Source organism: Cynocephalus volans, chromosome 3 (genome assembly GCF_027409185.1).
Source record: "Cynocephalus volans isolate mCynVol1 chromosome 3, mCynVol1.pri, whole genome shotgun sequence".
NCBI classification, from domain to species: domain Eukaryota; kingdom Metazoa; phylum Chordata; class Mammalia; order Dermoptera; family Cynocephalidae; genus Cynocephalus; species Cynocephalus volans.
The window spans coordinates 62,222,138-62,235,227 of NC_084462.1; the positions used below are offsets into that span (position 1 = coordinate 62,222,138).

Below are 13,090 nucleotides of genomic sequence, written 5' to 3' on the forward strand. Positions count from 1 at the left end.
TGACCGACCCAGGGCCACCTGATTCCCTAGCATCCCATATCAGGGTGGGTGTGGGTGGGTGTGTGTGTGTGTGTGTGTGTCTCGGAGAGTGGCGCCCACAGGTTCCGCGCGGAAAGATGGTGTCCTTCCTTCCTCTCAAGGGCTGGGCGGGAGCCCATCCCCGCTGCAAACTGGCCGGGCCGGACGCCGCTCCCGGTCGGAGCGAGCGAGGCCGCTGCCCTCTGCGGCAGACGGCGGTGCGCGCTCCCCGCTCCAGCTCCCGGCTCGCCCGGCGGCCCGCGCGCCCTCCCGGTGCAGCATGCGGGCGCTGTGACGTTCTCGGATAAATGCCGTGTAACTGTGTAGGCGAATGGGAGCTAAAAATAAGAACGGAAAATCTATCATTAAGGTATCATTGCGCCAGCGCAGCTATTTGAAGGCTCCCATGGTCCCTGGCGCCTGCGTTTGAAGCCCGCCTTCAGGCTTTGGGGGGTATTTGCAGAAAACTCCCAGCAGCGGCTCGCCAGCCAGACCTCAGGGCGCAGGGGGTGGTGCGGTAATTATGGCAACGCTCAAAATAAAATAAAATAAAATAAACGCTCACCTCCCTCCTCCTCATCTCACCCCCCGTGTCGTCCTCAGGTCGCTAGGGAAGGCGCCGGGAGTGGGGCTGAATGCTGAAATGAATGTGACCCCGCTGACTATGACAAGACTAGGACTGGAAGCTCTTTCAGATCTATTTCGCCATCCACCTTCCTCCATCTACCTCGAATCATAAAAATAAAGTACCGAGGGGAGCCCCTGGAGGAGAAAATGACAACTAGGACTTAACCCCAGGTCAACAGTGCGCCGCGGTGGGGCGCAAAGACGCAAACTCCCGGGATGGAGAGCCCCGGGGTTAAACGAAATTTGATCTGATTGGCTTTTTAACACCTGAAGGGGAGAAGGGGAGACCAGGGGAGGGAGGACAGGGTTTGTGCGTGTGCCTGTGCTTGTGTGTGTCCGGGGAGGTGGGGGGGAGGCGCCAAGGTGCAGTCTGCGCGCGGCTCTGCGCCTTGGCTGAGCTGCGTGCGTGTGTCCCTGTCCGCGCTGCTGAAACGGGCTCTTCGAGGGATCGGCGTCACATGACTCCGCCTGCCCCTCGCCAGCGCGCAGATCGTCTGTCCCTCAGTTTGCCCGCCGCCGGGGGAGGGTCGGGCGGAATCTCCCGGGCCCCGGGACTCTGCGGAGAAGAGAAGAGATTCCAGCGGGGAATGGTACATCTGGATTCAAGAAGCTGCGGCTCGGCGCCAGATCCCGGAGTGTAGATATTGTGGGGGGAGGGGAGAGGGAAGAGGGAGGGAGCGAGCGCGAGAGAGAGGCAGCGCGCGGCGCGCACAGACGGGGGGCTGCTGGGTGCCGCACGGAGAAGATGTAAGCGCGTGGGGTCTCGCTGGCCTCCGAGCACCATGCAGAAGGGGATCCGGCTGAACGATGGCCACGTTGCGTCCCTGGGACTGCTGGCGCGCAAAGACGGCACGCGCAAAGGCTACCTGAGCAAGCGGAGTTCGGACAACACAAAATGGCAAACCAAGTGGTTCGCGCTGCTGCAGAACCTGCTCTTCTACTTCGAGAGCGACTCGAGCTCGCGGCCCTCGGGGCTCTACCTGCTGGAGGGCTGCGTCTGCGACCGCGCGCCCTCCCCCAAGCCGACGCTCTCAGCTAAGGAGCCGCTGGAGAAACAGGTGAGGCGAGCGCGGCGTCCTGACCTCCCCGCGCCCTGCCGCGGCACCTGGGGCTCAGGGCCTCCGGCCGGCCGATAGCGCCCGAACTTTGGCCCCTCTACTCTAGGCACCTGGCACTCTCTCGGAGCCCTCAGCGGGAGGGGAAGTTTGGCCCAAGCCGGGCGGTTGACCCTGCAGCCGGCAGGGGGGCAGGCACTGCGGGCGGGGAGTAGGTGTGGGCTGCGGCTGCTCTTCGCCGGGCGAGCCCCGTGGGAGGCGGGGACAGAGGGGCCGAGACCCGGCGATGCGGAGGGCCACGGGGTGCGGAGGGCCACGGGGTGCGAAAGGCCAAGCAGAGAGATGAATCTGGACCCACGTCCAGCCGAAAATGATGCTCCCACCCCGCATTCCCCCAGCCCTGATAGCCCCAATGGTCTGCCCCAGACTGAGGAGGTTAAGTCCCCGCGCTTAGGCATGGGAAGGGCGAGATGGAGGCGTCGGAGCGCCGCCGACCCCTGCCTCATGCAGACGGGGGCGAGGAGCAGCCTGCGCTAGCTCCGCCAAGTTGGTGGGCGCGGGGCCGCAGGATCGGTTCAGTGCCATCGAGCGGTGGTGGGGTGCCCAGCCCGACCCCTGGCCGGTACAACAAACCCAGGAGCTCCAAGAACCGCTCGGACGCTCCGGGGCTAGCGCCAGGGCTGCTGCGGAGACAGCGGAACAAGTGGGCGCTTCTCTCCTCCCCCGCCCCCTGCGCCGTCGCCGCCGCAGTCGCGGCTATAGCGCTGCGCTAGCGTTTCCTGCTGCAAGGCTAAAGAGCCGGGCCTGGATCCGCCCGGGGCCTGGGCCAGGTCGGGGTGCGCCTTTGGCTTGGAGGGAGGAGGGGCACCTGCAGCTGCCGAGTGGGAACACCCAGACAGTGAGAGAGAACAATCTTTAAGCTCGATGCGCTCTCCAAAGGTATCTGGTCCGGCCCCCTGCCTCTGGGAAGGTGAAGTAAATGATAGTGGATCCTAAAATGTCACCGGTGGGAGGGACCTGGCATCCATGGGGCCCAGCCAGGTGGTTATTTCCTAGATGGGGACACTGAAACCCAGAGAAAGAAATGCATTTGCCCAATGTCATCCTACCAGGAGTTGAGGCCACCCCAAGGTTCTGAGCAGACAACAGAGATCTCAAAAGCCATTGCTGCATGCACACTGGTAGTGACCAAATTGGCGGAAATGAAAGCATGGCTTGAAATCTGCCTCCTAATTGTCAAGACAGAGATCTGAGCTCGGTCTCTCCAGCATATTTCTTTCTTCATTGCCCTCAGCCCATGGGTGTTCAGAGATGATTTCTGGGGACTGGGAAGTGTGGACATGAAATTTTGAGGGTAAGTCTCTGGGGGTGACAAGCCACACGTCAGGCAGGGACTCCCAGATAACAAAGCATGGGAAAGGTCAGGTAGCTCCTTAAGCTAACGTCCAAATGGAGCCTGGAGGGTCACCCAGGAGAGCCATACCCTGGCTGGGCCAGAGACTTCTCTCGGCCCTTGATAACCTGCCCGTCTCCAGTCAAGTCCACCTGTACAACCAGTGGCCTGCAGCCCAAGCCCCAGCCAGAACCCCTCCATTGTGTAGTCCCCTATACCAGAGTCCAGAGCCAAGCTCCTGAGCAGTCAGGGAGAGAGAGGTGGGAAAGCAAATTTGGTGTGGGCTCATAGTGTCTGTTCTCAGCCCCTGGACATGAAGACTGGCAGCCCCAGACTGAATCTCAGCTCTAGGACTTCCTGGCCATGTGACCTCAGTTAACACGCTAAACTTCTCTGAGCCTCCGTTTTGTGATATACAAAATGGAGATAATAACACCGATCTTTCCAGGGTTTTGAGAACACTAAATTAAATAACGTATGTGAAAGAATATTCACGATATATTTTAATTGGACCTACATAAATCTCAGTTGAATGTGAGTTATACTCACCTGGGAAGTGTTATTTAAGTCACTGGATATTAAAACTGAAAGGATGACAGAGATTGTACAGCCCATCATCCCCATTTTACAGAGAGAGAAACTGAGGACCAGAAAAGGGAAAGAAGTTACCCAATATCACAGAGTAAGTCAGTGGCAGAATCAAACCTAGAATTCACCCAGTGTCTAAGAATTCCTGAAAATGAGATCCTACATTGATTCCAAATCATCCAGCCCTTGGCTCAGGTGGTGAATCATGCTAGTGGCAGATCATGGGAGGGACAGGAGTGCAAAATCAGTTGACGATATGCACACATGTTCAGAGCCATTTCTTCAGAGCACCACCAGTCAGAGGTCCTCAAGTGTGCTCAGAAGAGTAGCCCTCCTGGCTCAAGAGGACAGAATAAGGTTGAGAGTCCACTCAGACACAAATTTTGGTTAAAGACTTATGCTTCGTCTCATACCCTTATATGTATATTCCATTGACTCTAGAGCAAGTTTGGCTCATGTGGAAAAGTAGATCCTGCTCCTTTGGCCTATACATGTGTACAAAAATTCTTAACTTTTTCTTTTCTAAATGTTTGAGTAAAATTGATGGCCCACCAGCTGCTCCGTGTTTCTCTTTCACTTGAGTACCCAGTGGCATAAGCCACAGAGCCTGGTGTGTCACAGAGACATGGCCCTAGGCCACTCTGTGACCAGGTTTGAGCCCACAGGAAGTCTTGACTCGAAAGCTGCTGGGCATGTGACAGAGTGCCTGAGTTAAGAGGCCTCAAGGAAGCTGTCGGTTTGATGGGACTAGACCGTATCTAGTGAAGAATTGGTTTTAGTAGGACATCATTTTCACTCAGGTCCAAGAAGACAGCTTCCTCCTTGAAGGGCCAGGGATGGTTTCTGAAGGAACTGAAACCAAGTCTCGGCTGGGAACCCCCAGAGACATGGACAGGGTCAGGGACCAAGCACATAGTAGATGCCCAGGAAATGCTTACTGAGCTGGACTTGGTGTGTCCTGTGTTCACTCCATATTTTACGTCGTGAAGACCAGCTGGGCGCTGTGCCCTATGCTGTGTCCTGGGCCTAAGAAACAGATCATCACAGGCCCTGGGTCCCTGGGGAAGATAAACACAGAGAAGGGTGAGCACCTCCCCCTGTGAAGATGCTCTAACAGCAGGATGTTCAGGTTGCTCTGGGAGCCCAGGCACTGAGCTGCAGGCCCATCCTGACGTGATGCGGTCTCATCTGGCTGCATCCAGACTGGTCTGACTGCATCTGATACAGCCCCAGTGTCCTGGAGCTCTGGCCAGGGATCCCAAGGCCTCATGAAGGTGACTGGTAGAGCCGTGCTCCCCGTGTCCCTCGGCAGCTGCAAGGCACCTCCCTGGCCTGGGCCCTGCTTACTCAGTCCTGACTTCCTCTCCTCCTGACCCTGTAGCCCACACACCAAAGGCCTGGGTGCCATGGATTTAGGGCCCGGGTTCAGCTTCCCTAGAGGTTGGCCCTTGGTGTTCCATACCCTGCTTTGGCATGGAGTCAACCCACACTGGCTTTTCCCACCTCGTTCCAAGCTCTCTGAAATAAAGCTTCCAGCCCCAGCTTCTCAGTAGGGCACATGGCCAAACTAACCCCAGCACTCTCTCCCCCGAGCCAGAAGAGGTCAAAATGTGGACATCAGATTCCTGATTCACTTCGAACAGAAGGGACACAGACACGTCATTGCAACCAGAACCTCAGAAGCTGATGTGGGCAGAAGCTCCAGAATCTGAGGCCACTTAGTGCCCGTTGTCCACCAACTTGTGCCTTTCCCTGGAGACAAGACAAAGCCCCACTCCAGGTCCACATTTACAGGACACATTACTGATTGGCCTGGGGGATTCAAATCAACAGTAGCCCTGAGGCTGTGAGTGTGCCCATTTTACAGATGAAGAAACAGTCTCATCAGTGGCCACTCAGCAAGGCAGTGGCAGAAATGAGACTCTCATTCTCTGGGTTTCTCATTCTGCAGCTTTGCTGCCATCACCACAGAGCACACCCTCCTGGAGGTGTAGCACATTCAGCCTCTCAGCCAAACAGAAAAATGCAAACCTGAATGTAGGAGAATAAGGTCTCTGTAAAAGCAGCATCCATCAGACACAGAACCCTGGGACACGGGCATATGCATGGTGCCAACAACTCAGACTGTGAAATGTTTGCACCATGGTTTCCAGGCCAGGCTCAGCCTGGCAGGTGTGGAGCCCCAGGATTAACTGTGTGAGGTGGTCATCTCCCCACCCCAAATGTCCCTAGAGCTGAAATGAGGTGGAAGAGGCTTAGTAATTATGACTCGATTGAGACAAGGAAGTATCAGCTCCTTGCCCCTATGCTTGGTGACCGTGGGTGAGTGAGTGTTGGAAATAGATTATAGGCACACAAGCCTAAACTAAAATCTGACATCATTTATGCACGCAGCAAACATTTTGGCTCTCAGTGCCAGGCCTGTGCTAGGTCCTGCAGATACAGAGAAAAAAAGAAAACTTAATCTTTGTCTTCAAAGTGTTCTTACTTGAGTGGGAAGATCTCCTTGAGATTCACCCCACAGTAATCACCAAGTGCTGGGAATTCTCCCTCCCAAAGAGCCCCAGACTCTCTCCCCAGCCCCTGCCTTGGCTCAGAAGCTGGTGGTATCCTGCTTGATTTATTGAATAGCCTCCTCCTTATCCCACCTCACCCCACTCCAGTACCTGCTCCACACAGTAAGCAACCAGAGTGATCTTTTAAAACGCAAATCAGATCAGGGAACTGAGCCACTGAAAGTATCAGTGGTTCCTGTTGCCTTTAGAAAAAAATTCAAATTCAAATTCCCAAGCATGACCTGGAGGACCCACCAAGATCCAGCTTCTTTGGACCCCTCTAACCCAGCCCCACCCACCCATTCTCCTCCTGCCTCACCCTGCTCGGCCACAAGCCTCCACTCGTACATATGCCTCCTCTTTTCCTATCTCACAGCCTGGGCAGAGTCTATTTCTTCCCCCTGGAATGACTCCCACCACCTTTCCCAGCGAGTGGCCAGCTCCTTCTCTTCCCGCAGGTCTCAGCCTTAAAAGTCACCTCCTCGAAGAGAGGGTTCCCCTCCCAAGGGAGCTAGCAGAGCCCAGCTTCCACCATCATGTGCATTTACAGCACTCTTTTCTTCATTCGTGTTGCTTATCACGGTCTGTGATGACTGCATGTGTTTGGCTATTTGTTTGCAAATGATCGTTTCCCCCACTAGATGGAAGCGCCAGGAGAGCAGGAGGCAGGCTGAGGCAGGAGACTGTCTGGGGTTGGAACTAGGAGTCCTGGCAGGAGATGTGGAGGCCCTAAAAGGATGCAAAAACGGGGTGTTTAGGATAAAGACTTTATCAAGAGATGGTCCAGTGTAGAGTTGGTAAGACCTGCCTTCCCATTGGATATAACAGAGGAAAGGACAGGATGAACCCGATGTCCATGTTTCTGCCTTGGGCCGCCAGGTAGATACATTCCCCATCAGAGAGGGAAAGCCAGGGGAGGAGCAGGCTTGGAGGCAGTGGAATGTGAGGGGAGGTTAAGTATGAGATGCTCGAGGGCAGAAAAGGGCATTAGTGTCTCCCCAGGTGTGGTGAGGATACCTATCACAGAGAGGAATGAAGCCGCACGAGGAAAGTGGGATGTGTGAATGAAAGAGCACATTCAGAGGCTTGGCTGGTAGCTGCCCTGTTTCCCAGAGCCCAGGGAATGAAGTGTTGTGGCCACCAGGTGTATGGCGAGGACAGTGCCAGCTGGGCAGAGCGACGTGAGGTCCCTTTGGGGTCTGCCTGCTGTAGATATCATCACAACCCAGTTTAGTTTGTCCACCTTTGCTTTCTCCTCTCCAAGAGCAACCAGCTGTGGGAAGACACACTTGTTAGCCCATCCGTACTCGGATTTCAGTTTCTCCACACTGCCAGGCAGATACGGTCGCTGCCCCTTCACAGACTGAAGACAGGAAGCCCAGAGGGTTTGCCACAGCTGCACAACAGAACTAGGGTTTGAATCTTCTCTCCCACTCGCTCACCATGGACAAGTCATTCAACTCCCTTAATCTATGGTTTTCCTTCCTTGTTCTGAGGAGCCCTGGAACCACACCTCCACATCAATCAGAGCAGTCCCATTTTTAACTGTTTTATACTCGTATATTTGGCTTCCACATAAGATTTCATCTATATTAATGCTTTAAATAGTTTGACCTTAACTGCAGTTATTACTCAATGCCCTTCAACTCTGACATGTTATGGATACAGATTTAAATGTATGCAATCTTGTAGCAGGGTGCTTCAAAACACTAGACCAAAAATACTGAATAACAATAAATACCGTTTTTTGAGCACTTACTATGTGCCAGGCACTAGAATGCATATTTTACGTACAGCATGTCCCTTAATTATCCCAACAGCCCTGGGAGGTTATCACTGTTAACCCATTTTCGAGATGACAAAACTGAGGCTGAGAGATGCTAAGTAACTTGTTCAAAGTTACAGAGCAAGTCCACGGAGAAGCTGGCACATGAACCCAGGTCTGCCTGACTCTAAAGTCTGAGCTCTCCAATCACAAACATAGCATAAAGACTTTGGCTGGGGTACTGTTATTTCTTACCATCCTCTGCCAAGACAAATGAAGGAAAAAAACAGAGAACTAACAGCAAGTGAAAATATGTCACAGTCGCTCCGGTGACTTTTGTGAAGGCGGCATTTGTTTCTGCTTGGGTGGGAACCTTGCAACTCTGAATCCCATGAGCGTCAAGGGAAAACTCACCAAGGCATCCACACCCCACAGTCCGGTTTCCCTGGAATCCGTGGGAGCCTGGAGCCGATGCCCATGTGTACGCAGCCAAGAACAGAACTCAGCCCCCTGATGTTTATGCAGGAGCACTGGTGACGTGTGGACTTGAGAGGGGTCCAGAACACTGCCGACGCCCAAACACTTCCGTGAGGGTGACTGTCGTGCAGGGAGCAGCTGGAAGGCTTGGACACCCCCACTCCCCATCCTCCGCTCAGAGAGGAACGTGCAGCCCCTCAAACACACAGCCTTGATTTCCAGCCTCCAGCTTCCTTCACTGAGGAGTTTGTCTGCCTCAAATGAGGCAGCGTTAGGGATTTTCAGTAATGGGTTTCCAGCAAAGGAGCCTGGCTCTGCCGCCTCCTAGCTTGGGAAGATCTTCAAGTTCTCTGAGCCTCAGTTGCCCCATCTGTGTTAAACTGGGTGCTGTTTGGAAAGCCCTCGCACAACACAGTAGGATCATCAGTCAACTGTAGCAGCTGTGGCTTCGACTTTTACCTTTATGACAAGGCCATTCCTCAGTGAAGCAATGACCCAGGTCACCAAGGTCTCTGGTCGATTTGAAGCAAGTCAGCACTGAGGCCCTGACCCTGGATATAAAGATAGGATGGAAATTTTAGCTCAGAGTCTGTGAGTTCCCGAAAAAGTCTGAGCGAGCATACCCCTAAAAAAGGAAAGATGATTGCTGCAGGGGCATCCTTCATCCCTGCTAACCAAACCATCACAACCCCTGCCAGTTTTCCCCTGAATATCTCTCAGATCCATCCAGCTCTGCCCTGTCATCCTCCACCACTCTGGTCCAGGCTGTCGTCATCTCTCATTTGGACGTATGCCATGGGCTCCTGTGTACCAGTCAGGACTGTCTGGGTTATGCACAGTAACAGCCAACCCCATCATCTCAATTAACACCACTGAGGTTTATTTCTTGCTCGTGCTTTATGTCTCATGCAAATTGGCAGGAGGTGCTGTGCATGGTGATGGTTCAGGGAGGGACACAGTCTGGTAGAGGCTTTGTCCTGACACACGCCTCCACGGTCACCCCGGCTGAGGGGAAGGAATGGGGCAGATCTCTCTTTAGCTTTTAAAGCTTCACCCAGAAGGGATCCACTCTGAGCATAGTTCACTGGACCAGGCCAGTCTCTGGCTTCCTTTCAGAAGAGAAGTGCAGACCCTCTGTGTGCCTGAGAGCAGAGTGCCAGAAGTCCTGGGTGAATGCACAGGTGACATCTGCTGTCTCTCTACATGTACTGTGTCCCCCAGTCCATTTGCCTCCCTGAAGCCGAAACGATCTTTCTGAAATACAAATCTAATCAACACACACACACACACACACACACACATACACACACACACACAGTAGCTGAAGGGAAAGGCAAAGGAGCCTTCATGATGAGTTTAATGAGGAGGCAGAGAGTGTGTGGAACAGACCGTGTTCACGCTTAGAGGGGCAGGATCCTTGCCAGGCTCAGTGGCTCTGTCATCCCTGACCAAGTGTCGCTAAAGCATTTTGTCCACTGGGCTTCCCTAGAATTATCAAGGAAGAGGATTTTAAAGGCTGAAGTGTCATCCTGAGACTGTTTACCCTCCACTGGTAGCATTCAATCCATAGAGATTTACCAGCACCTCCTAGGAACCAGGCCCATGCCCACCTGGCTCTGGGAGAATGGGACAAAGGCAAGGGCCCACCCTGGAGGAACTCACCATCCAGTGAGAGGACAGCTGGTAAACAATGACAATACGGCATAGTCACTGCTGGCACAAAGTAAAGTCCATCGAGGGCACTTCCTCCAGCCTGGACAGGGCATATAGAGGCGGCATTTGAAGCCACCTTGAAAACCCACGTGCTATGTCACAGAGCTTGGGTCTTCCCCAGGCCCAGAGAGGATCCAACGCAGAGCTCTGAGCAGGAGAGAGGCCGCTCTGACCTGTATGTTAGGAAGAACACTCCAGAGTGAGAAGGAACAGGAGGAAAACCCATCTGGAGGCAGAAGGCCAGCTGGGAGGAGGCTGCAGAACTGAGCAGTAGCAGGGGCCTGAATTTGGGGAGCGTCGCAGCACTAAAGGTTCCCCACTTCACTCCCATCCCAGCCTTGTTACCGCACCACTGAAGCCTGTGCTTTGTGCTGTGCCGTTAAAACCATCCCAAGCTCATGTGTACCCACAACTACACCCCATGGCCTGCAGGGCTTCCCGCATTCTGGGTTTGGGGCAGTAGTGAGGAGTGTCAAATTTTCATCCTGTGAAAGCTCTAATCCAGCCACCCACTCAGATAAAGCACCTTTTCAAATTACAGTTTTTCACACTTAGTATTTCATTTAACCACGTAGTACTGTACTTATTGTGGTCTACATAGAGGAGACATAGTCCCCATTTGGCAGATGAAGCTCAAGTAGATGGAGTTCACTCTCAATACCTTCTGAGTGTCTGTTTCATGCCAGGCACTGAGCTCTTGCTGCTAAATGTCAGAGTCAGAACATGAACCAGGCCTCCCAGTTCTAGGTGGATAAGGTCAGTGGACATTCAGGACAGTTGTTAAATTAGGCAATTTATACTTTAAAGACCAGATCCTACTAATTCAATAGGGCTCAATGCACCTTCTTTCTCCTGAAAAATGAGATAAATATTTTCCAAAAGATACTTCCTAGTTGAACTTTGATTTTTTTCAAATTGGAAAATCCAACTGAACTTTTAAAATAAAAGCCTTTCAAAACTAGTTTTAGAAGAGTGAGCAAGTGAATGAATGAATGAACGAATGAATTTTTAGCAACCTTAGCTGGTATTTCAAAAATCCATCTAGAAAGTCAGAGAAACTTCATCTAGACTGACTTTTTCCTCTGTCAGCCTATATGAGTAAAATATAATCAATTTGCTTAAATGTCTCCTGGGCTCTGAGCCAAACTCAAGAAATCAGTGAAATCTTTTGGAAGAACCTGGTTATATGTAGTGTTCTCAGCCTTCCCAGTTTGCCTGTGCTCTGAGCCTGTTGCTGCCCTTCCACCCCCTTTCCTCTCGTGATGGGCCTTCTCTGACCTTGTCACAATGGTTGCCAACCCAGCTCCCTTCACCTCTAGTCAGATCTCCGGGTAGTGGGGATCTAGGGGAGGAGGAGGAGCTGGGGTTTCAAAAGGAGAACCTATACCATGTAGGCATGGGTGAGGAGGGGCAAGCAATTATGTCTGAGAGCTTCCTGGTAGCCTGGGCAAAGAGGGAAACAGGTTGGTTATTGGATACCCATTGCCTCACGGAAAGACACAGTCCAGTTCCTCAGGCAAGAGTACTTGTGTCCCAGGGGCTTGCATAAAGGGGACCATCAGGGAAATGATGATGACCTCAAGGACAGAGCCACTGCAAATATTGGGGTGTGTCCCCTTTAGCAGTTCCTGTTGGCTTTCAGGGCAGGCTGAGCATGCTCATGAAAGACTTCACTCCAGGAGGCTAAAATGGTGGGGTCTGAGGTATGAGTGTCTTGGTGACCAGATAGTGCAGGGTGCAACTTGGAGAAGCCTGGAGAATAGATGGTCAGTCATACACTCTCAAATAGCCATTACCTTCTTCTATTTTAAATCTTCAGAATTGGTGATACATTCCCACAACTCAACATTCAAAAGATACGAAAGTATACAGTGACAACGCTCCTTCCCACCCCTGACTGCAGCCATCCAGTTCACCTCCCCAAAAGTGTCATTATAACCAGTTTCTTATGCATTCTCCCAGTGAGATTATATATGCATATATATGCAAATACATGTCATATATTTGCATATGTATATAATTGTTTTACAAATTGTGGCATACTATAAACGCTATTCTACGCCTTGTTTTTTTCACTATATTGTGTAGATAATTCTCTAGGAGTATATTGATCATCCTCATTCGTTTTTACATTTCTGTAGGATTCCACTATGTAGATGTGCTATGGTTTTTTTAGCCAGTCTCCTCCTGAGGGACATTTGGGTAATTTAAAGTCTTTTGTTATTACAAACAGAGCTGCAATTAATGAATACTTTGTGCACAGGTCATTTCTAAGCGGGTTTTGACAGAAGCTGCAGGGCAGACATTCAGACTGAAGTTCACGCCTTCCTTCAGCAAACCTCTAGAGAGGCGGTGGATGGGAAGGTGAAGGGCAGGCTGGCTGAGGTGTCACGATAGATTGGAAAATGTTCGTGCAGGACCGGCCAAGTGTGACAGCCACCAGGACCCATTTCATCTGCGGCTATGGCTCCCAGGGCCTGGAGTGATATACGTTAAAACAGAGACCATTCGGCCAGCAGAAGCTCAGAGGGCTGCACTGGCACGGGCCCCCAGGCCGTGGGTCAAGCACAGCTTAGTTCAAGACTGATTCTGAGAGAGGGGCTTTCACAGGGCTTGTCAGCTCTATCATCGCAGGCACTTCTTGGTCTCCTTTCACCTACTTCCTCCTCTGTCCACATGGGGCCAGGCAGGGAGGGCAGGTAAGCAAGTAGTGCGGTGTCCAGGAGGTCAGTCTCTGGCAACCAGCCTGCGACACATGGCTCAGGCCCCATGGGAGACCAGGGATCTGGACAAGGGGCTGAGACAGGCACTCAGCTTGGAGACAAAGCAGGGTCCTGGTGCAATAACCAGGGCCCTGGAAGACTCAGACTTGAGAACTCAGAAGCAGAATTTGGGCATA

At 52.4% G+C, this 13,090-nt stretch overlaps 1 protein-coding gene across 4 annotated transcripts in view; it reads left to right on the forward strand.

The window, feature by feature from the left end:
• Nucleotides 1-1,427: 1,427 nt before the first annotated feature.
• RASGRF1 (Ras protein specific guanine nucleotide releasing factor 1) overlaps nucleotides 1,428-13,090 on the forward strand; it is a 109,179-nt gene continuing 97,516 nt past the window's right edge. For 2 of the 4 annotated variants that reach the window (XM_063091331.1, XM_063091332.1), the window contains exons 1-2: nucleotides 1,428-1,703; nucleotides 4,125-4,127. In XM_063091331.1, the coding sequence (XP_062947401.1) occupies nucleotides 1,428-1,703; nucleotides 4,125-4,127 (279 nt within the window). The remainder of the gene's footprint in view (nucleotides 1,704-4,124; nucleotides 4,128-13,090) is intronic. The other 2 variants (XM_063091330.1, XM_063091333.1) reach the window with 1 other exon arrangement.